Here is a 26,506-nt window from a genome sequence, read left to right as displayed (position 1 = left end):
GGTCATTGTCTTGTTGAAACACACATTTCAAGGGCATGTCCTCTTCAGCATAAGGCAACATGACCTCTTCAAGTATTTTGACATATCCAAACTGATCCATGATACCTGGTATGTGATATATAGGCCCAACACCATAGTAGGAGAAACATGCCCATATCATGATGCTTGCACCACCATGCTTCACTGTCTTCACTGTGAACTGTGGCTTGAATTCAGAGTTTGGGGGTCGTCTCACAAACTGTCTGCGGCCCTTGGACCCAAAAAGAACAATTTTACTCTCATCAGTCCACAAAATATTCCTCCATTTCTCTTTAGGCCAGTTGATGTGTTCTTTGGCAAATTGTAATCTCTTCTGCACGTCTTTTATTTAAGAGGGACTTTGCGGGGGATTCTTGCAAATAAATTAGCTTCACACAGGCGTCTTCTAACTGTCACAGCACTTACAGGTAACTCCAGACTGTCTTTGATCATCCTGGAGCTGATCAATGGGTGAGCCTTTGCCATTCTGGTTATTCTATCATTTTGATGGTTGTTTTCCGTTTTCTTCCACGTGTCTCTGGTTTTTTGTCCATTTTAAAGCATTGGAGATCATTGTAGATGAACAGCCTATAATTTTTTGCACCTGCGTATAAGTTTTCCCCTCTCCAATCAACTTTTTAATCAAACTACGCTGTTCTTCTGAACAATGTCTTGAACATCCCATTTTCCTCAGGCTTTCAAAGAGAAAAGCATGTTCAACAGGTGCTGGCTTCATCCTTAAATAGGGGACACCTGATTCACACCTGTTTGTTCCACAAAATTGACAAACTCACTGACTGAATGCCACACTTATTATTCTTTCCTGCTTTTTTTTTTTTTTACTAATAGCCCAATTTCATAGCCTTAAGAGTGTGCATATCATGAATGCTTGGTCTTGTTGGATTTGTGAGAATCTACTGAATCTACTGGTACCTTGTTTCCCATGTAACAATAAGAAATATACTCAAAACCTGGATTAATCTTTTTCGTCACATAGCACTACTATTATTCTGAACACTACTGTATATATACATATATATATATATATATATATATATATATATATATATACACCTTTTTTAAATTTAATATTAAGATCTGAACGTCCTGACAGTCATCCTCTTCAAGGTCATCTGTCCGTCCGACCCCCTGCACCTTCCCACGACTCCTGTCGTCACTATAAAATAGAATCAACTTTCTGGGCGTGTCTACACGTGCAGACCATCTGAGTGGGCGATGAGCTGGACTTTTCTGTCCAGTATGTTTCAGGCCACATTCCGTTGATAATTTGAACACATGAGTAACACAGAGCCATATCTGAGTACTGGTACTCAGATATGGCTCTGTGTATATTCAGCACTAGCCTGCCCCCTGGTGGACATGCCTTCATATTAATGTGAGCAGAGAAAAGTGAATGAAAGTAAATTTTGTGCTGACTGCAGCATTAAAATTAATCATTTCCTCCTTTAATCAACGTTTATGTGAACACACCGGAGATGGAAATTCACATTTAATCCAGATCTACTAAAGGTTGTTCCAGATTAGAAGCTGCAAACCTTTTCACCAAATATTACGATTACTAGCAAAGTGGAAAGAGGCTATAATGTCCGCGCAGATATCTCTAAAACATAAAGCACAATTCCAATCAAAGTCAGTGGATGACCTCAGTGGGCTGTCCTCTCACAACCCACGTCAAGGCCAAAGGTCTAAGGTCAAGGTTCAAATCAGAGGTCACTGTTTTAAAGACACAATTGACCATATCGGAGGAACTAGCTGAGACACTGAAACACTCTTTTCTCTTGTGAGGCATGTCAGGCCTCCGGCGTTCATGACCAGTGTTGCCACAGTTACTTTGAAAAAGTAATCCAATTACTGATTACTCCTTGAAAAAGTAACTTAGTTACTTTACTGATTACTCAATTGTAAAAGTAACTAAGTTAGATTACTAGTTACTTTTTTAGTTACTTTCCCCAGCTGCCGACAACAACGCACGTCAACATGACAATGATACCTGTTTTGCCAAAACTCACTTTATAGTCACCCTTTCTTGACTTCAATGAAAATAAATACTTGTTTTATAAAAAAGTAAAATAAAGACGTCTTTCTTGACCTCATATTTAACTGTTGACAGCACTGTAACAGTAAAACTTGCAATTTCAAACCTACATTGTGTATAAATGTAACTATTAAATTCTAACATTTTTCTAACATTTAAATTCTCTCTAAACATTTTACTTGTCAAAATTATTATTATTTTAAGCAATATTAGTAGTTGTAGTAAAAAAACGGCTTCAAAACTGGACCTTTAATCTAGGGGTGTTGTGGGGGGGCACATCCCTGCCCCACGCCCCCATTCCATCTGGATTCGCCCCTGCTTTGGCGTTTGAGCACAAAGAATGGATAACATTTATTTATGCAGAAAACATGACCAGATTTACAGGTAAGAAAGTTTTATTGCGTTTTCACATCATGTGGTCCTCAGAAAGAGAGTTTAGGTGCATTAACACTTTTAATAGTGTTAGTTATTGACGCGTCGCGGAGGATCAGCTGTTTTTAACGAGACGATACAGAGCGGCTCAGCTCAGAATTCTAAATAAAGGAGGGAAAAAAGTATAAAAATGTTTTTGTAAAGCTCAGTGCAGGTGTGCTGTTGTCACTGTGCTTTAAGAGGTGAGGAAGAGTCGAGCAGCTGCAAAAAAACGCGGATGAAAAGCTCACAGCTCGTTTAAAGTGGGCAGTTCAGTTGAACCCCGACCTCCTGCCCACGGACCAAGTTTAATGCTGCTATCGACCCACAATGAAAAATAATAGTAACGCACAGTGACATGGAGAAGTAACTTTAATCTGATTACTGATTTGGAAAGATTAACGCGTTAGATTACTCGTTACTAAAAAAAGTGGTCAGATTAGAGTAACGCGTTACCGGCATCACTGTTCATGACATCATGAGGGCATCATGAGGACATTAAGCAAAGTGATGAAATCAGCGGCGCTGTGGAGGCAGCACCAACACCTGGATGCCTTCTTGGCTGAAAACATTTTGAGGAATTCCAGTCCTTAAACCCTGACCTCCTGTCTAACGTACTCGCACCCTGAACTCCAGCCCTTGCTGTGTGGAATTACTCCTGAGGTCTCGATCCTGCTGCCGCCTCTTCAGCATTCTGTCTTATAAAGAGTAATCAGATTACTACAAATGTCATCCACGTGAAACTGTTTTGTAACAAATTTAAAATGGAACATTTCAAACAACATTGTTTTGCATAAGAACAAATTTCTTTATGTATTTAAAGCACCAATATAATAATAATAATAATAAAACTTTACAAAAAAAACATCTGTTGAAATTAAAAAGCTTTGTGATGAAAAACTGTTCTTACTTAAAGAAATAAAATGTGTGAACAACAGGGGGCGCTGTTGGATGATGTAAGAGCACTAACAAACCTGACAATGGACCATCAGGAAACCAGCTGCAGAACCGGAGACTCAGACGAGCATCATTGGTGGAATTCCTTTTGTGACCACTGTGTTTAACAATGACATCACAATGGTCAGATTATCGTTTATGACATGTTAATCCTGCACTCTATTCATATATGTGGTATCAGGACTCGATGACCCCTTTGGAACCACTGCGATGATTTAGGACCTTATGCTGACGATATACAGAACACGGGCTGAGGAGCATTTCTTATTTATACGGCGTGCAATCTGAAGGCAAAGTATTAAACATACAGGCACCCGACACTTTGTGTGTGTTTTGTCACCATTAAACCTCTCAATTGTGTCTGTCGTCTAAACAGTAAAACACAAGCTTCCATTGCACACGAGTCTTAAAGGAGAATGATAAATGACAGTCTGGTGATTAAGACACTAAACACGATCCCTCTGCGCGCTGCACTTTACCGTGAGCTCACACTGAACATCAAACGGAAGCTGGGCACAACCCAAATGCAGCTGTGCTCTGTGCTTTAGACTGTGCACTGCAGATCAGCAAAATAGGGCCCTTGATGTCTCTGGATGTGTAACACCTCATAATGTGAGATGCCACCCACAGGTGGCGCTGTGTGTAACTGAGTGCACCATATAGGTTTTAATATTTGTGTTTTTTTGTTTTCAAAATAAGCATGGAAGCATTCAATTTCCAATAAATACAAAATATACAAATATCAATTAACACTTCATTTCAAATTTTATTGATCATCTTGGAATCTCCATTAAGTCTACAATGTAGAAAAATAAGCATAAAATACTACCCCCCCCCCCCCCCCCAAAAAAAAAGGAATAAAGAAAAAAGCCAAGCAACAGAAAATTAAAATAATTCTGACTGTGAAAATAACCTGGTTTTAATTTGGAATACTGGAGTTTTTTCCACACCAACTTCCTATTTTATCACAAATTATTTTAATCTGAAGAGATGATGCCCTGTTGCTTTTTTTTTTTGTCGTGACTGAACCACAGACTGCTCTCAGGTGGTGCAGCGGTTTGCACTGTTGCTTCACAGCACAAATGGTTGTGGGCTCAGTTCCCCCAAAAGCCAACTCTGATTTCCCACAAGAGGGCGGTGTTGTGCTGACTTTGATTTCACAGTGGTTAATTTAAAAGGTGCCCTAAATGATTTTTTTCCCGTCCACTAGGTGTCAGACTGACACCACTTTTAGGATGAAAACAAAGCTCCCACCCCCTCGTCTGCATGAAGCAGGACTAACGGCTCCGCGTGGGAAATGCCAGACCTTTGTGGGTTCTAGTCCCACCTCATTCTTGGTCAGAGACATTTTTAGCCTCTAATGGTGATTTTTGGGTGTACTGCTCTCTGCAGCAGCCACGCGGCGAGTCGTGCGTACATCTGCTGTCTGTGTATAAACAGGGGGAGGGGTAACTTTACAACAGGGCTATCATGCACTAAATGTGCACGTGCAGCGAGACAGATTTTAAACATGGGGCGCCATCAAACTGTCAGCTTTAATAAAAACAGCAAAAATTTGACCTTAAATTCACTGATAACAGTTTTCTTGTTAATGTCAGAAATTTCATTTAAAAGTCCATCCTGGTCTCGGGTTTGTTTTTTTGACTTCATCCCCTGTTATTTTGTTTTAAAATAATTTGTGTATCACTGTGTGAGCGACAGATGGGTGGGGTCACAGGTCAAGCAGTTTGAAGGTGTTTAGTTTGAATTGTTCCATTTGATTAGAAAAAAAGAAGCTTTGGAAACGTTTCTTGCTGAACAACGGGGAAAAGAAGCAGCAGCAGCTACGGTCCACACTTGTGAACTGCACTAAATTAAACAGTTGAGCTGCTGCGCGAAAATGATCTGTGTATATGTGTACGGTTACTGAAGTTAATGTCGATGGCAGGCGAGTGAATCTGTCAAAGCTAAAGCTAGAACACGTCAGCAATACATCATGCTAAATATTAGCTAAAATAGAGTAAACGCTTTACACAGCCTCTGACGACACGCGTGCGGGAGAACCTACATCCAAAACAGCAGGTAGAAAATGTAAGAACAGTTCATCTACTCACAAAAGCAACACTGCTACAAAAATAAATACAGCAGATTTAAGTTCTAAAACCTCTGTCAGTCGCACCGTCACTTCCTGCTTGATGACCGCGTGACCTCCAGCACAACAAGAACATCAAAGGTCACGGGGTGAAGCTGCCAGCGTGTTTCTCTGCAGTGAACACGTTTCAGGTGAAAACCGTGACGTTAGGCGGTAACTTCCTGTTTCAACTGCAGTCAGTGTTGACATTCAAACATTCATTCATTCGTCTTTGAGGACCGTTAGCATGTGCTGTGTCATTTACAGACAACACCAGGTGGCAGCACAGGCATGGTGTCAGCTGCCTCCGAAACAGTAAGCAGTACACACTTCAGCCCACTTGGTGGCAGCAACAACTGATTAAGTGTTATTTTAACCCCCCCACCCATTATCCCCCCCTCTCCGGGTGGGGTGGGGGGGTGGACAACTTGCTGCACTAAGGACCTTCCCGTGGTGTCCGTCACCTGCACGAGCGTCACAATCCTGGTTTGTGTTTGGTTAATGTGCTTCGTTGTTGTAATCTGATCTGTTCCGAGGCCTTGAGGCAAATTGTTGCATACTGGTTCTTCACCGCGTCTTCGTGCTCATAATGAGGCAGACGGAGCAGATTTAGCTCAAAATTTCAAACCCTCCCCCATCGAAAGGAACCGTTTTTAGGCATCACTAAATGTAATGGCACAATTTTAAGCTACGTCTGAAACGTTTTGGAAATTCAGGAAGTGATGTTGACACATGGACTCAGAATTGAGTATCCCGGCGGGTCCGAGGCGGGACATGATGACTAGAGTTGGTCCGTCGGAGGGACTGGTGGAAAGCGGTGTGTGGGTCCCACGTGGAAGTGGACTGGAGGATCCGATAGCCGGTATCTTGGCGCCAGTCCGTGTCAGGCGGTACATCCAGGCGCAGAGGTTGTCTGGCGCCCTCCCCTGGCACCCTGGGCCACTGCAAAGTGTCCTGCAATGACAGTAGCTGTGCGGGTCCTTTGACAACACTGGACAGCGTCCGCTGCTGGCTGCAGCTGTTGCCACAGCGCTGAGGGTGGGACAGGGTGGCGTAGTGACCCTGAGGTCGCAGAGGAGCTGGGTGATCAGGTCTAGCTTTGGCCGCAGTGGCGATGGATTTGGTGGAGGGGGGCAGGGCCCGTCGAGGGGCACGGGGCAGAGTGCCGTAGGTCATCGCAATGCTCGGGTGGCCTTGACCTGAGACAGTCTGGCGCCCATCTGACACAACTAGAAACTGGTACTGGGGCCTTGGACCAGGTCCTGAGCAGGACAAAAACCATTAGAACACATTGCAGAAGAGCCATAAACATAAACAATGACAACAACAATGTAAAAATAAAAAAACCTTCTGAAGCTTCCTAACAAGGAGTTAAGAGTCCACCGGAACGAGTCAACCAAAATCCAGCTTTACAAAACCTGTTTGGTTGAGACCTCAGCCGGCGTGATTGCGGTTCTTCCGTTAAACATTCACGGCAAAAAGTCCATTATTATTTTTCCAAGAAACAGATTGTATCTACAAGCTGTCTGGTCTTCAGACACCAAACAGGAAGTGCGGCTGTTTACAGTAAGTTGATGGTGTTACTGAGAGTGGAGGAGGTTACCTGAGTGTCTCCATGACGACAGGCCCGAGCTGCAGGGCCGTGACGGCAGCAGGAGGAGGTGCTGAGGAGGTGGCGCTGGAGCGGACGGGCTGTGAAGACGAGGTTGCTGGTGGGCAGAATGACTGGCGGTGAAGGAGGAACCAGGGGAGTGCAGGTAGGAAGGGGAACGAGTGTGGGCGTGTCCGAGAGGAGGCTGAGAAACTGGTGAGTTCTTCAGGAGGAGAAAAAAAATGAGGAGAAAGATGAGAAAAAGGAACGAGGAGGAGCAAAGAAGTGAATGGAGTTAAAAAGGAAGCAAAAGAAGGAAAACAAGTGACATGACCAAGACTAAAGCCAGAATCAGACAGGAATCACTTCATGTGGAGGCGGAGTCACGTCTAATATTTACAACCCCAATTCCAATGAAGTTGGGACGTTGTGTGAAATGTAAATAAAAACAGAATACAATGATTTGCAAATCCTCTTCAACCTATATTCAACTGAATACACCACAAAGACAAGATATTTAATGTTCAAGCTGATAAACTTTATTGTTTTTGTGCAAATATTTGCTGATTTTGAAATGGATGCCTGCAACATGTTTCAAAAAAGTTGGGACAGTGGCAACAAAAGACTGGGAAAGTTGATGAATGCTCAAAGAACACCTGTTTGGAACATTCCACAGGTGAACAGGTTAATTGGAAACAGGTGAGTGTCATGATTGGGTATAAAAGGAGCATCCCCAAAAGGCTCAGCTGTTCATAAGCAAAGATGGGGTGAGGATCACCACTTTGTGAACAACTGTGTGAAAAAATAGGCCAACAGTTTAAGAACAATGTTTCTCAGTGTTCAATTGCAAGGAATTTAGGGATTCCATCATCTACAGTCCATAATATAATCAGAAGATTCAGAGAATCTGGAGAACTTTCTACACGTAAGCAGCAAGGCCGAAAACCAACATTGAATGCCCGTGACCTTTGATCCCTCAGACTGCATTAAAAACCGAAATCATTGTGTAAAGGATCTTACCGCGTGGGCTCAGGAACACTTCAGAAAACCATTGTCAGTTAACACAGTTCGTCACTACATCTACAAGTGCAAGTTAAAACTCTACCATGCAAAGTGAAAGTCATACATCAACAACATCCAGAAACACCGCCGCCTTCTCTGGGCCCGAGCTCATTTGAAATGGACAGACGCAAAGCAGAAAAGTGTGCTGTGGTCTGATGAGTCCACATTTCAAATTGTTTTTGGAAATCACAGATGTCGTGTCCTCTGGACAAAAGAGGAAAAAGACCATCCAGATTGTTACCAGTGCAAAGTTCAAAAGCCAACATCTGTGATGGTATGGGGGTGTGTTAGTGCCCATGGCATGGACAACTTACACATCTGTGATGGCACCATCAATGCTGAAAGGTACATCCAGGTTTTGGAGCAACACATGCTGCCATCCAAGCAATGTCTTTTTCAGGGACGTCCCTGCTTATTTCAGCAAGACAATGCCAAGCCACATTCTGCACATGTTACAACAGCGTGGCTTCATAGTAAAAGAATGCGGGTACTAGACTGGCCTGCCTGCAGTCCAAACCTGTCGCCCATTGAAAATGTGTGGCGCATTATGAAGAGCAAAATACGACAACGGAGACCCCGGACTGTTGAACAACTGAAGTCGTACATCAAGCAAGAATGGGAAAGAATTTCACCTACAAAGCTTCAACAATTAGTGTCCTCAGTTCCCAAACGCTTATTGAGTGTTGTTAGAAGGAAAGGTGATGTAACACAGTGGTAAACATAACACTGTCCCAGCTTTTTTGAAACATGTTGCAGGCATCATTTCAAAATGAGCAAATATTTGCACAAAAACAATAAAGTTTATCAGTTTGAACATTAAATATCTTGTCTTTGTGGTGTATTCAATTGAATATAGGTTGAAGACGATTTGAAAATCATTTACATTTTACATAACGTCCCAACTTCACTGGAATTGGGGTTGTACCACTGACTCGCACAAGGCAATAAATCTCAGAGATGGGAAGGCTACTCATCAGACAGCCCTGACGCGCACCAGCACTCCTCAAATTAAAATAAAGAAAACACAAAGAAAACAAAGTTACTTGGCTGAATGCAATAGATTCATCTCTACAGTTTATCAACTGGCAGGTGCGCGCATCACTGCACAAGTCCGCGAAGCAAGACAGAAGCTAGCTGTGCGCACCGCCAAAAGAGCAGGTGTTCCAATGTTGAGGGATGCAGTGACAGAATGCACAGAAGTAAGGTGCCAACAGGAACATGGGCACGTGGTTTTGCAGCCATGACGTGTCATCAGACTGATCCAGAAATTCTACATGAATGATTAGGGTTCAGGTGTGAATGTAAAAATTTCCGCTGACGCCATGGTGACAGCCTTCAAAATGACTCATTAAGTGCATCCATGTTGGAAATAAACAGCGGAAAACTCCTTTTCTGCAGAGTATTACTGACACAAAATGAATATAACCCAAAATCATTTTGATGGATTGTTTTAGATGGTGCAGGACATTTTTACACCTGAACGCACACTCAGCAGAAAGGACAAAAGTCACTGATGAATTCTGGCAAGAACTGTATGACTCCACCTCTCAATATACAATGACTCCTGTCCAAAATAGGGCAAAGTCATAAAAAGTTTCATGACTGACGATGAATGAAAACTTTGTAGCTTTTCTTCTCAGTCACCACTTACACAGCTGTGGGTGGGGTCAAAGCTCTGGGGGTGTGACCCAATGACGGTTCCACTCAGACTGCGGGCGACGCGTCGCAGGTTTTCTGCACTGTAGCTCTCGTCTTCACCTGGTGGCAGCTGCACAGAGGTCAAAGGTCAAGATATGTGTCACAGAGCGCCATGTTGACCCCATCAAAGACCAAACAGACGCACCTGCTGTAGACGCGAGACTGGCGTCCTGTAGGCGTGTCGCTCTACTTCAGCCGTGGGAGTTTTGGGCCGCCCACTTCCTGACATCATCCTCCCCACAGCTGCGCGCACACACACACACACACACACACACACACACACACACACACACACACACACACACACACACACACACACACACACACACACACACACACACACACACACACACACACACACTGTATTTTAAGGTCAAAGTTTTTTTTATACCATGTTTTCCATTGATAAGCTGTGTGGCCTCTATAAGCTCCGCCCTGAAAGGCACCCATAGGCCGTACCTGGCTTGTAGCTGGCTGATTGCAGGACAGCACCACAGCGGCCCTGGTGCATGCTGGGAGCCAGCGGACTGGACTGGTACAGAAAATCCAACTCCGACAACTCTTCATTGGCCACCACAGATCCTTCTGCTGCCGTTGCCTTGTGGGCGCCATAGTAGCGACTAACATTCTCTGCCCAGTGCTCTATGGGCAAGGCAGCTGCTCGGTACTCCTCCGTGGGGTGCGGAGACTGATTCCGAGCTGAGCAGGTCACAGGGAGGGGAGTGTCTGGAAGCGAGGAAGAAGGCATAAAGTTCGGAGACTCTGCATCCGGTCGGTCATGGTTCAAACATGACCAGTTCCTGGTTGGGTTAGACGGAGGGGGCAGTTTGAGCCTGGAACCAGAGGTGGGACTGGAACTAGGGGGCGTGGCCAATGGAGGTCTGGTATAGTTGGACGTCTCCATGAATAGATGACTGATGCTGGAGAGAGGTGACGGGGTTCTGGACTGTGGCCTGGGTGAGGGTGGGGCCCATGTTCCGTTCCACTGCGGTGGACAGAGGTCCCCATCTGTGGACGGTGGAGCCACAGGTTCCGGGGGGCTCTGTTCCCAGGGGTCCATACACAGAGCAGGGAGGAACATGGAGTTCACGCCGCTGAGAGATTTCCCAACATGGGAGCAGGGGTCCCCGGTCCAGCTCTTCTCCCCCGATAAACCCCTTGTTGCCCCGGCACTGGAGGTGGACTCGGACACTGGATTTGTTTTAGGTGGGAGGAGCTTAACAGGGCAGGGAGACTGAGGCATGTTTTGCTGGTCCTGGCTTAAGACTGACCGGACATCAGGTTTATGTGTCAGAAGTATTTGGAGCGAGACAGACTTTTCACTGAGGAGGGAGAGAGACAGAGAGAGAGACAGACACACAGAGACAGACAGAGAGAGACACAGAGACAGACAGTGACAGAGACAGACACACAGAGACAGAGAGAGAGACACAGAGAGAGAGAGACAGAGACACACAGAGACAGACAGAGAGACACACAGAGACAGAGAGAGAGACACAGTGACAGAGAGACAGACAGATAAAGGTCAGTTGGTCAAAGTCGATTTGAGTTTCAGTTAAAATCTGGTGACAAATAAAAGCAAATTTAAATTAATTTGAGTGTTCTTGAAGGTGATCATCATCATCATCACATCATCATCATCATCTGACACAGTGTTTCTGGGATTTCTAACATTCCACGGAATTACACAAATTCACTCCAGGAACAAAACATGTTTAATAAACATCTGCTCGTCTGTCCTGATGACGACAGATTAATCCCTTTTAAGGGGGGGAGATCGGGGGGCGTGGCTTCGTGAACACAGACATCAGAGCGTTAGCGCTTTTGTTTGGCAACGTTCCTCCTTTGTTAAGTGAAACATCTGGATTAAGGTTTGATTGACACGTTTGGGATGCAGGACTGAAGCCACAGTCCATGTTTCAGTGATAAAAAAAAACAACAGGAAATACAGGACAAACATGTCGTCTCGCGAGCCGCAACTTCAGTAACATGTTTTAGTTTTATTATTATTGTTGTTGCAAATAAAGATGGTGGCTGGCCTAAAGAGAAGGAGGCTCCTGACCTCAGGGTTACAGGTTCGAGCACCCAGACAGACAGCACTTGGTAAACTCTCATTACTAGTGTCACAGACCGAACGGTTCCCCCCCTAAAAATCAGTCCACCCGCGTCATTTCTGACCACAGCAGCACGTCTGAGAGGGAGCCTCTTCACCCAAAGTGATCAAATGGATTCATGTGATTATTAACCATCAGATGATGAAGGTAAAACCTCTTAAATCAATCTAATGTCAGTTTGAAGCAGAAACAAGGTGAAACTCTGACGCTTTGAAATGACCGACACGCAGTGAACGCATCAGCTCACAGCTCGTGTAGCTGTGGTGCTCTGATTGCTTCCTCCGTCTTTTATTATTAAATGATGCTGAATTTATGTGGAAATGATTGTTGTAGAAAAGCTTCAGATATCTGTGGCTGAGACAGATGATGACTGGAGGCAGTTTGAAGCAGAAACGAGGTGATAATCAGTGAACCGCGGCTACAGACGCATGCGCAGTGAAGGCAGGGCGGACCCATTTTTAAGGGGGACTGTTCGGTCGGCAACACCAGCACTGAGGTGCCTTTGAGCAAGGGCAGATCCAGGTGGGGAGTGGGGAGTACATGCCCCCCCCCCCCTTCACGGACTACAAAAACCCACTGAATCCTCTTTCTGAATGTTCTATTCATCAACAAGTGAGTGGACTCGATAAATGTGAACCATGATTCAGCGAGGCTCTGCACCACATTCAAGATTGCACAATAAAAGTAAAAAAAAAAAAAATTTCTGGTGGGGGGTGCCTCCAGTCTCCCCTGTAGGGAATCGCAACTGAGATGCATTAAATCCTGGATCTCTCATTACAAAATCCTGGATCTGTCCCTGCCATTGAGCAAGGCAGTAGAGCTGCTCAGACTGTGTTTGTGACTGTGGAACTGAGCACCTTTAAAAAACAGATTCTGCTCAAGAAAAAAAAAGTGAATGGACAAATGATGATGAATGGATGGATGACAGACATCTGATAAAAGAATAATTAATCATTGTGATAATGACTGACAGTTAAAGGGGAGGAGCTAAGAGGACGGTTTGTCCACTCCACTCGAGGTACCTGGGAGGTTCCTGGAACTGTGGCCCCTCCTGCTGCTGCTCTGGCTGCTGGTTACCTGCCTCTGAGTCCTGCTCTTGCTGTTGCACGTGCATGCGTTGCTGCAGGCTGCGGGCTCTCTTCAAGCAGCGCTGCAGCCGGCAGCTATTACCTCCGCCCTCAGCCAGCGCAGGCTGCAGTTTGGCTGCAGCCAGGCCACGTGCCAAAAATAAATACAAATCAAAATAAAAAGGTACAAAGAAAATGAAGAAAAAGAGAAACAATGTAAAACTAATACATAACTTATGATGATTACATGCAAAAACTTTAAAACACAAACCTGAGAGAAAATTAAAGTGAATGCTGATGGCAGCAGTGATGGGCGGGGCAGGTATAAAACTTTAAAGTGAACTTCAAAGCGGTCTTCTAAGTGAACAAAACTAAAATTAAACAACATTTTAAAACTTAAATACTGGCTAAATCAAAACCGTCAATGTCCACCTCAACAAAGGCTGAAACTGACTCAAGTCTGTGGATTATTTTTTCCAGATAATCAATTATACACTGTTTCTGCAAAAATGCTTGATTGAGGATTGGGAAGTATGGTCTGAGCTGCTTGCTCTGCTGCCACTGCGACCTGAACAAGTGGCTGAAAATGAATGAATGAATAATACTCTCAGAGATCAGGTTATTATGCTTCAGTCTAATCAAGTCAACATTTCAGTAAAAGACCAAACTAACTCCACTCCACCAAACTAACTCAAATTGTTAATCTGCAGCTCTGAAGCCAGTTTCAGGAAAAACTACTAAACAGGAAGGACGGGACTTTTATTTTTGAAAAGAAGGAACTGGAACGCTGAGTGTTGGGTGGTGTCGCTGGTCATGCTGCACTGATGACACAGAGGGATGCTGGGTAGGTGCGACTATGTGTGCAGGCAGTGGGGTGTGAAGATGAAAGGGGTGTCTGAAGCAGGAGTGGGAGGAGCTTACAGACAGCTTCATTGACCGCTGACAAAGCAGCAGCGACCTCGCCAGACTGCTCCAGGTGCAGAGACTGATCCAACAGAAGCTCCGCCTCAGAGACGCAGCACTCAAAGCTGTCACTTTTACCTGTTTGGGACACACACACACACACACACACACACACACACACACACACACACACACACACACACACACACACACACACACACACACACACACACACACACACACACACACACACACACACACACACACACAGAGAGAGAACAATAAACAAATGTACAGCTGATGTGGTGGATAGATGAAAAGATTTTTTTTTTTTGGACAAACATGAAAGCACTCCTACGAGTATGCGCACAGTAGACCTCACTTCCTGCGCGCGTGCGCGCGCACACACACACACACACACACACACACACACACACAAACTGAACATGATGCATTTAATTCACTTTCAAATCAGTGACAAACCTCATAGGATTAAAATTTCACATTTAAAAATAGGCCTGCTGCTGGAAAACATTCACCGTGTTTCTTCAGAAATCAACTGCCAAATAAATCCTGCGTCTACAAACAAATGTCCAATGTCCAAACATCTGTGAGAGGAGGAGTAACAGGAAGACAGAGGATGGGAAGGAAAGGAACAGTAGTAACCAGTAAACCATATTAATCAGTGTGTCTGGTATTTATATCTGCAAATTTCACTCTTGATGCTCTGTGTGCTTCTTACCCTGTGTGCTGCTACACAATGCTGCTGGAATCTCAGTTTCCCCGAGGGAGTCTTCCCAAGGGACCAATAAAGTTCTATCTAATCTAATCTAACCTGACAGCAGGTTGAAAGCACACGTCTGATGGTTACTTAGTGAGACTCAGATAAGGAGGATCACGGACAATGTGAGGGAACATCAGCTCTCTGGACATGATCCAGCACACAGGTGTCCCAGTGCTGAGGACACCAGAGACTGGAGAAGGTCAAGGACGTGGCCACACTTCACCTGGCTGCAGTACACAGCTTTTTAGTTGGCAAAACATTGGCTTAGTGGTTAGCACTTTTGCCTCATGACAAGAAGGTAAAAGCAGAACTGGCAACTTGCTTCCGATGGACTGTGTGCTGTTGTGACACTTTGATGCTCTTCTAATCTCTACAAGATTGTATTTGTTTCTTTATTTCTGTTTAACACTTATTTTAGTTTTTAAGTGCATCTATTGTGACTCTTATTTAACTAAATTTCTCCTGTTGTGAATCTTAGGAGGGGTTGGTGTTTCGCTTGGGCTTTAGTGATAGGGGATTCTATCACGCGCAAAGTCAGGTTACACAAGCTGGCTGACATTAAATGCATTTCTGGGGCTAGAGCTCCTGACATTGACTCCCATCTTAGGGTGCTGATGCTGTAGAAGGATATACAGACAAAGGAACATGACATGAGATACAGTCACAGTTATTCACACTGGCGCCAATGATGTCAAGATGAAGCACTTTGAAGTCACAAAAATGGACACAGAGGGGACTTGTGACTTTGCCATAAAGATGTGACTGCATCAACTTATATTCTGTGGTCCACTCCCCTCCCGGGGTAATGATGAGGCGTTTAGCAGGTTGACATCATTAAATAGATGGCTGGTACAAATTTATAGACAGTAAGGCTTTAGTTTTACTGCTAACTGGCCTTCGTTCTGGGACCGCCATGGCTTGCTGATGCTGGACGGCCTTCACCCTACTGGGGAAGGCACGGCCATCTTGTCTGCAAACATAGATAGAGCTCTACACAGAGAGTAAAATTAGGATTTTACAGCAGGCCATGGAGCAGGTGATTAGAGACCATGCAAGTATTATGACAAATGTGGGTGTGGAATCCAATAGCTTAGTGGGAAAATTAGAGCAGAAAATCCACTATGGTGATCATGCAGTTTATGTGTGTGATTGTTTTTTAAGTAACAGTTTTTTAAGTAACCATTACTTAAAAAGCCATCACTTGACCCAGCTATCTTAGCTAATTATAGGCCAATCTCCAACCTTCCTTTTCTCTCAAAAATTCTTGAAAGGGTAGTTGTAAAACAGCTAACTGATCATCTGCAGAGGAATGGTCTATTTGAAGAGTTTCAGTCAGGTTTTAGAATTCATCATAGTACAGAAACAGCATTAGTAAAGGTTACAAATGATCTTCTTATGGCCTCAGACAGTGGACTCATCTCTGTGCTCGTCCTGTTAGACCTCAGTGCTGCTTTTGATACTGTTGACCATAAAATTTTATTACAGAGATTAGAGCATGCCATAGGTATTAAAGGCACTGCGCTGCAGTGGTTTGAATCATATTTATCTAATAGATTACAATTTGTTCATGTAAATGGGGAATCTTCTTCACAGACTAAGGTTAATTATGGCGTTCCATAAGGTTCTGTGCTAGGACCAATTTTATTCACTTTATACATGCTTCCCTTAGGCAGTATTATTAGAAAGCATTGCTTAAATTTTCATTGTTACACAGATGATACCCAGCTTTATCTATCCATGAAGCCAGAGGACACACACCAATTAGTTAAACTGCAGGATTGTCTTACAGACATAAAGACATGGATGACCTAATTTCCTGCTTTTAAATTCAGATCAAACTGAAGTTATTGTACTTGGCCACACAAATCTTAGAAACATGGTGTCTAACCAGATCCTTACTCTGGATGACATTACCCTGACCTCCAGTAATACTGTGAGAAATCTTGGAGTCATTTTTGATCAGGATATGTCATTCAATGCGCATATTAAGCAAATATGTAGGACTGCTTTTTTGCATTTGCGCAATATCTCTAAAATTAGAAAGGTCTTGTCTCAGAGTGATGCTGAAAAACTAATTCATGCATTTATTTCCTCTAGGCTGGACTATTGTAATTCATTATTATCAGGTTGTCCTAAAAGTTCCCTGAAAAGCCTTCAGTTAATTCAAAATGCTGCAGCTAGAGTACTAACGGGGACTAGAAGGAGAGAGCATATCTCACCCATATTGGCCTCTCTTCATTGGCTTCCTGTTAATTCTAGAATAGAATTTAAAATTCTTCTTCTTACTAATAAGGTTTTGAATAATCAGGTCCCATCTTATCTTAGGGACCTCATAGTACCATATCACCCCAATAGAGCGCTTCGCTCTCAGACTGCAGGCTTACTTGTAGTTCCTAGGGTTTGTAAGAGTAGAATGGGAGGCAGAGCCTTCAGCTTTCAGGCTCCTCTCCTGTGGAACCAGCTCCCAATTCAGATCAGGGAGACAGACACCCTCTCTACTTTTAAGATTAGGCTTAAAACTTTCCTTTTTGCTAAAGCTTATAGTTAGGGCTGGATCAGGTGACCCTGAACCATCCCTTAGTTATGCTGCTATAGACTTAGACTGCTGGGGGGTTCCCATGATGCACTGAGTGTTTCTTTCTCTTCTTTTCTTTCTCTACTGGTGGTTGGCTCTCACTGCGGTATTGTATAACTTCCTGTTCCGGAGCACAGCGGTGTTTTGCTGTATCTGTTAGCCGTTTAATCTGCGCAGTTAGATTGATCTAGTTAACTAGATAACGATTTGTTTCACAGTGTAATCTTCACGTGCCTTAACTAAAGCACTCCCTCTGCTGAATCACCTCTAAATTATTTACACATTATTCACTTTGTGTGTTTTTAGGAATCCGCTAGCTTAGCGCAGCTACTAGCTCTAAGCCGGTTTAGCATGGCGGCTTCTCCTGTCTCTCCCACACTTTTCTGCTCTGGGTGTGAAATGTTTAGTTATTCCTCGGCCTCCTTTAGCCGTAATGGTACTTGTAATAAGTGTAGCTTATTCGTAGCTTTGGAGGCCAGGCTGGGCGAATTGGAGACTCGGCTCCGCACCGTGGAAAATTCTACAGCTAGCCAGGCCCCTGTAGTTGGCGCGGACCAAGGTAGCTTAGATGCCGTTAGTTTCCCTCTGGCAGATCCCGAGCAGCCGGGAAAGCAGGCCGACTGGGTGACTGTGAGGAGGAAGCGTAGTTCTAAACAGAAGCCCCATGTACACCGCCAACCCGTTCACATTTCTAACCATTTTTCCCCACTCGGCGACACACCCGCCGAGGATCAAACTCTGGTTACTGGCGACTCTGTTTTGAGAAATGTGAAGTTAGCGACACCAGCAACCATAGTCAAATGTCTTCCGGGGGCCAGAGCAGGTGACATTGAAGGAAATTTGAAACTGCTGGCTAAGGCTAAGCGTAAATTTGGTAAGATTGTAATTCACGTCGGCAGTAATGACACCCGGTTACGCCAATCGGAGGTCACTAAAATTAACATTGAATCGGTGTGTAACTTTGCAAAAACAATGTCGGACTCTGTAGTTTTCTCTGGGCCCCTCCCCAATAGGACCGGGAGTGACATGTTTAGAAGCATGTTCTCCCTGAATTGCTGGCTGTCTGAGTGGTGTCCAAAAAATGAGGTGGGCTTCATAGATAATTGGCAAAGCTTCTGGGGAAAACCTGGTCTTGTTAGGAGAGACGGCATCCATCCCACTTTGGATGGAGCAGCTCTCATTTCTAGAAATCTGGCCAATTTTCTTAAATCTTCCAAACCGTGACTATCCAGGCTTGGGACCAGGAAGCAGAGTTGTAGTCTTACACACCTCTCTGCAGCTTCTCTCCCCCTGCCATCCCCTCATTACCCCATCCCCGTAGAGACGGTGCCTGCTCCCAGACCACCAATAACCAGCAAAAATCTATTTAAGCATAAAAATTCAAAAAGAAAAAATAATATAGCACCTTCAACTGCACCACAGACTAAAACAGTTAAATGTGGTCTATTAAACATTAGGTCTCTCTCTTCTAAGTCCCTGTTAGTAAATGATATAATAATTGATCAACATATTGATTTATTCTGCCTTACAGAAACCTGGTTACAGCAGGATGAATATGTTAGTTTAAATGAGTCAACACCCCCGAGTCACACTAACTGTCAGAATGCTAGTAGCACGGGCCGAGGCGGAGGATTAGCAGCAATCTTCCATTCCATCTTATTAATTAATCAAAAACCCAGACAGAGCTTAAATTCATTTGAAAGCTTGACTCTTAGTCTTGTCCATCCAAATTGGAAGTCCCAAAAACCAGTTTTATTTGTTGTTATCTATCGTCCACCTGGTCGTTACTGTGAGTTTCTCTGTGAATTTTCAGACCTTTTGTCTGACTTAGTGCTTAGCTCAGATAAGATAACTATAGTGGGCGATTTTAACATCCACACAGATGCTGAGAATGACAGCCTCAACGCTGCATTTAATCTATTATTAGACTCAATTGGCTTTGCTCAAAATGTAAATGAGTCCACCCACCACTTTAATCATATCTTAGATCTTGTTCTGACTTATGGTATGGAAATTGAAGAATTAACAGTATTCCCTGAAAACTCCCTTCTGTCTGATCATTTCTTAATAACATTTACATTTACTCTGATGGACTACCCAGCAGTGGGAAATAAGTTTCATTACACTAGAGGTCTTTCAGAAAGCGCTGTAACTAGGTTTAAGGATATGATTCCTTCTTTATGTTCTCTAATGCCATATACCAACACAGTGCAGAGTAGCTACCTAAACTCTGTAAGTGAGATAGAGTATCTCATCAATAGTTTTACATCCTCATTGAAGACAACTTTGGATGCTGTAGCTCCTCTGGAAAAAGAGAGCTTTAAATCAGAAGTGACTGACTCCGTGGTATAACTCACAAACTCGCAGCTTAAAGCAGATAACCCATAAGTTGGAGAGGAAATGGCGTCTCACTAATTTAGAAGATCTTCACTTAGCCTGGAAAAAGAGTCTGTTGCTCTATAAAAAAGCCCTCCGTAAAGCTAGGACATCTTACTACTCATCACTAATTGAAGAAAATAAGAACAACCCCAGGTTTCTTTTCAGCACTGTAGCCAGGCTGACAAAGAGTCAGAGCTCTATTGAGCCGAGTATTCCTTTAACTTTAACTAGTAATGACTTCATGACTTTTTTTGCTAATAAAATTTTAACTATTAGAGAAAAAATTACTCATAACCATCCCAAAGACGTATCATTATCTTTGGCTGCTTTCAGTGATGCCGGTATTTGGTTAGACTCGTTCTCTCAGATTGTTCTGAGTTATTTTCATTAGTTACTTCATCCAAACCATCAACATGTCTATTAGACCCCATTCCTACCAGGCTGCTCAAGGAAGCCCTACCATTATTTAATGCTTCGATCTTAAATATGATCAATCTATCTTTATTAGTTGGCTATGTACCACAGGCTTTTAAGGTGGCAGTAATTAAACCATTACTTAAAAAGCCATCACTTGACCCAGCTATCTTATGCTTGTTCTGTTAGACCTCAGTGCTGCTTTTGATACTGTTGACCATAAAATTTTATTACAGAGATTAGAGCATGCCATAGGTATTAAAGGCACTGCGCTGCGGTGGTTTGAATCATATTTATCTAATAGATTACAATTTGTTCATGTAAATGGGGAATCTTCTTCACAGACTAAGGTTAATTATGGAGTTCCACAAGGTTCTGTGCTAGGACCAATTTTATTCACTTTATACATGCTTCCCTTAGGCAGTATTATTAGACGGCATTGCTTAAATTTTCATTGTTACGCAGATGATACCCAGCTTTATCTATCCATGAAGCCAGAGGACACACACCAATTAGCTAAACTGCAGGATTGTCTTACAGACATAAAGACATGGATGACCTCTAATTTCCTGCTTTTAAATTCAGATAAAACTGAAGTTATTGTACTTGGCCCCACAAATCTTAGAAACATGGTGTCTAACCAGATCCTTACTCTGGATGACATTACCCTGACCTCTAGTAATACTGTGAGAAATCTTGGAGTCATTTTTGATCAGGATATGTCATTCAAAGCGCATATTAAACAAATACGTAGGACTGCTTTTTTGCATTTACGCAATATCTCTAAAATTAGAAAGGTCTTGTCTCAGAGTGATGCTGAAAAACTAATTCATGCATTTATTTCCTCTAGGCTGGACTATTGTAATTCATTATTATCAGGTTGTCCTAAAAGTTCCCTGAAAAGCCTTCAGTTAATTCAAAATGCTGCAGCTAGAGTACTAACGGGGACTAGAAGGAGAGAGCATATTTCACCCATATTGGCCTCTCTTCATTGGCTTCCTGTTAATTCTAGAATAGAATTTAAAATTCTTCTTCTTACTTATAAGGTTTTGAATAATCAGGTCCCATCTTATCTTAGGGACCTCATAGTACCATATCACCCCAATAGAGCGCTTCGCTCTCAGACTGCAGGCTTACTTGTAGTTCCTAGGGTTTGTAAGAGTAGAATGGGAGGCAGAGCCTTCAGCTTTCAGGCTCCTCTCCTGTGGAACCAGCTCCCAATTCAGATCAGGGAGACAGACACCCTCTCTACTTTTAAGATTAGGCTTAAAACTTTCCTTTTTGCTAAAGCTTATAGTTAGGGCTGGATCAGGTGACCCTGAACCATCCCTTAGTTATGCTGCTATAGACTTAGACTGCTGGGGGGTTCCCATCATGCACTGAGTGTTTATTTCTCTTTTTGCTCTGTATGCACCACTCTGCATTTAATCATTAGTGATCGATCTCTGCTCCCCTCCACAGCATGTCTTTTTCCTGGTTCTCTCCCTCAGCCCCAACCAGTCCCAGCAGAAGACTGCCCCTCCCTGAGCCTGGTTCTGCTGGAGGTTTCTTCCTGTTAAAAGGGAGTTTTTTTCCTTCCCACTGTCGCCAAGTGCTTGCTCACAGGGGGTCGTTTTGACCGTTGGGGTTTTTCTGTAATTATTGTATGGCTTTTGCCTTACAATATAAAGCACCTTGGGGCAACTGTTTTTGTGATTTGGCGCTATATAAATAAAATTGATTTTTTTGATTTTGATTTGATAAGTACATAAAGTAAGCATCTCTCAAATTTAAGTTGGTGCGGTGGTACAATGGTTTAATTTGCCATGTGGTTGTAAATTGGTGATTAATCATAGTCTGGACACTTTAAGCCTCCAAGCAGCAGAAAGTGATTTTTTAGAGTAAGAAAGCAGTTTGATGGCTTCCAGTGTAAATTCAAGGATGTTCTCTCACTGCTGCCCCCTGCTGTTTCACAGCAAAACACATGGACACACTGTGCACAATGACAGGGAGCTTTAGAGGCCAAAGGTCAAAGCACAGCAGCATGTGAGTCACTGGTTCTTTTGTATGTCAGCGGTGAGCCGCTGACACACACACACACACACACACACACACACACACACACACACACACACACACACACACACACACACACACACACACACACACACACCAGAACCTTCCCTGTTTTCAGGAACTTTTCCCGGCTGCAGGACTAGGGTCTGCTTTGTGTATACTGGGCTGCATGGAACCAGAACATTCGTTTCAACACAAAGTGACCTTTTCTTCATCCACTCATGTTTCTGTGTCTGTCTGGAAACAGACAATTGGAGGGGTTGGGGGCTGTTGGGTCTGAACCTTGGATCTGCAGCTGGTCCAGGTCCATGTACTTGCTGGGTCGGGGGTTGAAACCCAGCGCCACTTCCCTCTCTTTCTCCTGCTGTTTCTGCTGCTCCTCCTCCTTTGCTCTCCTCAGCACCTCCTCCTGAAGCTCGTCCAGCTCGGTACGGCCTGCAGGGGGAGCTGTTGGCCACACACAGACAGACAGGCTGGATGTCAGATTATTGTTTTGTCCCATTCTGAGAGCCAAACAAAATAACAAAATAAACATACAGTGCACAGTGATAGGACACGTGGTGTCTCACCGTGTTTGTCTCTGCAGGAGGAGCTGAGCTCCTGCAGCAGGGCTCCGCTGCTCTTGGACCGGCTGTTCCTCCACGAAGGCCCTGATGAAGAGGAGGAGCAGGAGGAAGGCTTCTTCACCACACACTCCCTGGAGTAACGCACAGATTTATTTTTTCATCATTTAAAATTTTAGTTTCATGATTCTTTCTCTGTGATTACAGAATGTAGGCTGAGTTTGTTCTTGGTTGTGAAACCAACCATTAGGGGGCGACAGAGACAGTTTGGTATCACTGCAGTGTCACATGCAGTCTGTGCCAAGTTAAATTTGGTGCAGATCCAGATCATAATCATGATCAGGATCTAAATTATACAGTCAGACAGGAGTGATGTCACTGAGGTGAATATTTCTACTTCCGCGGCCATGACGCTGAACATGGACTGAACTCCTACGTCCATCTTTAGTTTTAAATCCCTGAGGATGATTTAAAGGTCTGTGCTCACCTGTCGGCTGGGTTCAGGTCCAGGCTGACTGGGCTGCTGCTGTTCCTCTCACTGCTCTCGTACCCGCTCTCCATCCTCTGGATCAGCCTGGGAAGAGGAGCCGGCAGCTCCGTGCCTCCTCTGAGGATGATGGAAGTCACAGGAAGTGTCTGGGATGAGCTTAGATGGGTGGACCTCATGCCCCCCTGAGCTGAGACAGAGGTGCCATCAGTTTCCTCTGAAGCAGGAAGGCTGCTGTCATCGATCAGGGATGGTCCGAGCGGACTGTAGCCTGCCTGCCTGCGCCGCTCACGGTTGAAGAGGTTGTCTATGTTGAGCGCTTCCCTCCTCGGCCTCCAGGCGGGGCGGTACCGACCCAACCCGGTTCCTCCAGTGTTGCTGGATTTGGAGTCACTACTAGTGCTGTCAGCCTCCCAGTCTGCAGGTTTTCCCGAGGAGCAGGCAGCCACGGTGGAAAAATGCTGGTTGTTGGTGGTGACGTCAACAGCGAGGACAGCGGCCGGTAAGGAGGATGAGGAGGAAAGGGAGCGGCTGTGCATGATGCTGCTCATGGTCTCCTTGAAGTCACGGAGGCGGCTGGTGGAGGATGAGAAAGAGGAGGAAAGTTTTTGGAGATGGCGAGGAACCTGCTGCTCCTTTAAGGTCTCTCCTTGGACGAGGAAGACGAATACAGACACAGACACGAGGAAGGGGAAAAATAACGATATAAATGACACACAGAGAGAGAAAACTTTAAAACACAAGATAAAAAATAAGAAAAATGTAAGTGGGATCCAAAAACAAATCAATGGGGACCAATTCCTGAGGATGAGGTAACCAACAACTCAAATCTGAAACCTGACCAGAATTTCAGAGTAACTCGTGACAAAGGTGGTCAAAAATGCAGTCTATAAAATGTCCTCAAGCTTTTCAGCTTTTACATGTTTTTATTGACAGACGTTGGTGCAGGGGGGCTGGCCAGGTTAAGCGCACTTGTTTCCAGTGCAGAACGTTCCTGGTTCAAGCCCAGGCCTGCCCATTCTCCATGTATTATGCAATTGCATCAGGAAGGGCGTCTGGCATAAAACCTGTGCCAAATCATTATGCACATACACCTTGTATCTGCTACAGCAACCCCAAGTGAAAAAGGGAGAAGCCAAAAGGACTTACTATTGATACCCAAATTGGCTAAAGAAAGAGCATACAGCAAACTGTACATGATGTTAAACACTAATGAAGAAGAAAAAACTTTTACCAATTGCCCAGATAAAGAGGCCAAGCTGGAAAGGATGTGCAGCAGGTTAAGGTGATAAAGGTGGTAATGTAGCGAGAAGGTGGAGGGGGTATTCTGAGGTTCTGAGGAATGAATAAAATGAGAGAGAGAAGGCTGGATGATGTAAGTATGAAGTGAGCAGAGCTGCAGTAATTACAGAGACAAAGTTGATTGGCCACAGCATGAAATTATGGGAAAGAGTAGAAGAAGCTAGGTTTGGAAAACAGGTAAAGATCTGTGAGCAGCAATATGGTTTCATGACAAGAAAGAGCACTACAGATACAATGTTTGCTCTGAGAGTACTGATGGAGAAGCATAGAGAAGAACAGAAGGCATTACATTGTGTGTTTGTGGATTTAGAGAAAGCTTATTACAGGGTGCCAAGAGAAGAGTTGTAGTATTGTATGAGGAAGTCTGGAGTGGCAGAGAAGTATGTGAGGGTAGTGCAGGACATGTACAAGGACAGTGTGACGGTGGTGAGATGTGCAGTAAGAATGACAGACGCATTCAAGGTGGAGGTGGGATTACACCAAGGATCAGCTCTGAGTCCTTTCTTGTGTGCAATGGTGATGGACAGGTTGACTGATGAGATCAGACAGGCTGTGTGATATAATGATAAACTGTACCGCAGATGATGAAATAAAAACAATTATCGTTTCACATTTTGCTCTATGTTTAACAGATTAAACACAGCCAGAAAAAAACTTAAAATTAAATAAATACACAAAAAAACATAATTTGGGTCTATAAAGATGTCAGACAGATACTGATGACCAAGCCATTCAGTCCCGCCTACCCTCACTATGGTAACCGGTTAAGGCGGCCTCGTTGTCAGGTTTAGATCGGCGTGAGTGGCTTGAACTCTGCCTCCTTTCCACAGCTACACCTCCCTTCCTCTGAGATTGGAGCTTCTTGCTGTCTGTCACTTGGCCTTTAAAAAAGCAAACAAAAAAACCCCACAAATATTCACAATAAAAAGGGAGAAGAATGGCAGAGAGTGATTGGCGGAGACAGACCCATGTGACCTTCTCAGGTTGAGAATGAGGAGCCAAATCTGTTTCACTGCTCGTATGACCTCACCAGAAATCGTAGGTTTGCTACGATTAACTGAATCCATCTGCTCAAAGTGATATTAATCAGTGAAATCACCTGGTGGAGTCCGTGGCTGCAAAGAAAACCTGCACCCTCTTACTCAGCAACTATGATGCTTTCAAACTTAAGGTACCGCGACACTTGCACAAACTTGATCCCCACAATGGTACGCAATCTGGCGTACCAGAGAATAAACTCAAACTGTGCGTGGCTGTCTGCAAACGTGCAAAGAAAATTTTGAAATGTTCAAAATCTCTGGCACACATTAATTTTGTGAACTACACATGAACATTGCACAAACAATTAAAAAACACTGTGTCACTGCGAGTCAGTGCGTCAGTGCTGCACATCACAGCACAGAACGATTACAATGAGATGTTAAATCTATAATAAACATAATTTTACAGATACTCATAAGAAGGAATGAAAATGCAATGGTTTTACCAAGCCATTGCAATATAAATATCAGAAATAATTACTTTTGAGGGGATTCCAAACGTGTTTTCCACCTCATGAGGCGCACAATAAAATTAGGTAGGAAATTCCTCTGTCATTCCGGTGCAACAGTATATCTCCCCCTGGCATATCTTCCCCGCCGGGGGAAAGATATCCTAGGATATAATGATATATATGAAATATGATAGAACATCTGTCCATGATGGGGTGGGCCATAAGATATTGTGATCTGTGTTACACTATATTTCCTATTCTGAAGTATCTTTAAATCCCCCTTCCAAATATACTCTACAGATATATGGACCTGATTGTCAACCTGAAATATGACAGAAGATCTGTCCATGATGGGGCGGGGGGTAAGATATCGTGACCTGGATATCTCCCCCACCCCGATATCAAGAATTCTGTACTATATATTGCCAAATTCATCCTACTATAAACTTGGCAGTATTAAAGATTGAT

At 43.8% G+C, this 26,506-nt stretch overlaps 1 protein-coding gene across 3 annotated transcripts in view; it reads right to left on the bottom strand.

The window, feature by feature from the left end:
- Positions 1 to 4,430: 4,430 nt before the first annotated feature.
- The window catches only part of usp54a (ubiquitin specific peptidase 54a), an 86,786-nt gene continuing 64,710 nt past the window's right edge, over positions 4,431 to 26,506 (bottom strand). For all 3 annotated transcript variants that reach the window (XM_034184650.1, XM_034184652.1, XM_034184651.1), the window contains 11 exons: positions 25,293 to 25,427; positions 23,245 to 23,893; positions 22,764 to 22,891; positions 22,477 to 22,641; positions 14,006 to 14,125; positions 13,040 to 13,220; positions 10,363 to 11,225; positions 10,049 to 10,146; positions 9,857 to 9,973; positions 7,156 to 7,366; positions 4,431 to 6,814 (listed from right to left, as the gene is read on the bottom strand). In XM_034184650.1, the coding sequence (XP_034040541.1) occupies positions 6,291 to 6,814; positions 7,156 to 7,366; positions 9,857 to 9,973; positions 10,049 to 10,146; positions 10,363 to 11,225; positions 13,040 to 13,220; positions 14,006 to 14,125; positions 22,477 to 22,641; positions 22,764 to 22,891; positions 23,245 to 23,893; positions 25,293 to 25,427 (3,191 nt within the window). In that variant the 3' untranslated portion in view covers positions 4,431 to 6,290. The remainder of the gene's footprint in view (positions 6,815 to 7,155; positions 7,367 to 9,856; positions 9,974 to 10,048; positions 10,147 to 10,362; positions 11,226 to 13,039; positions 13,221 to 14,005; positions 14,126 to 22,476; positions 22,642 to 22,763; positions 22,892 to 23,244; positions 23,894 to 25,292; positions 25,428 to 26,506) is intronic.

The sequence above is a fragment of the Thalassophryne amazonica genome, chromosome 13 (assembly GCF_902500255.1).
Source record: "Thalassophryne amazonica chromosome 13, fThaAma1.1, whole genome shotgun sequence".
Lineage (NCBI taxonomy): Eukaryota > Metazoa > Chordata > Actinopteri > Batrachoidiformes > Batrachoididae > Thalassophryne > Thalassophryne amazonica.
The sequence above is the reverse complement of the archived record's forward strand: the minus strand, read 5'-3'. Positions and strand labels throughout refer to the sequence as shown.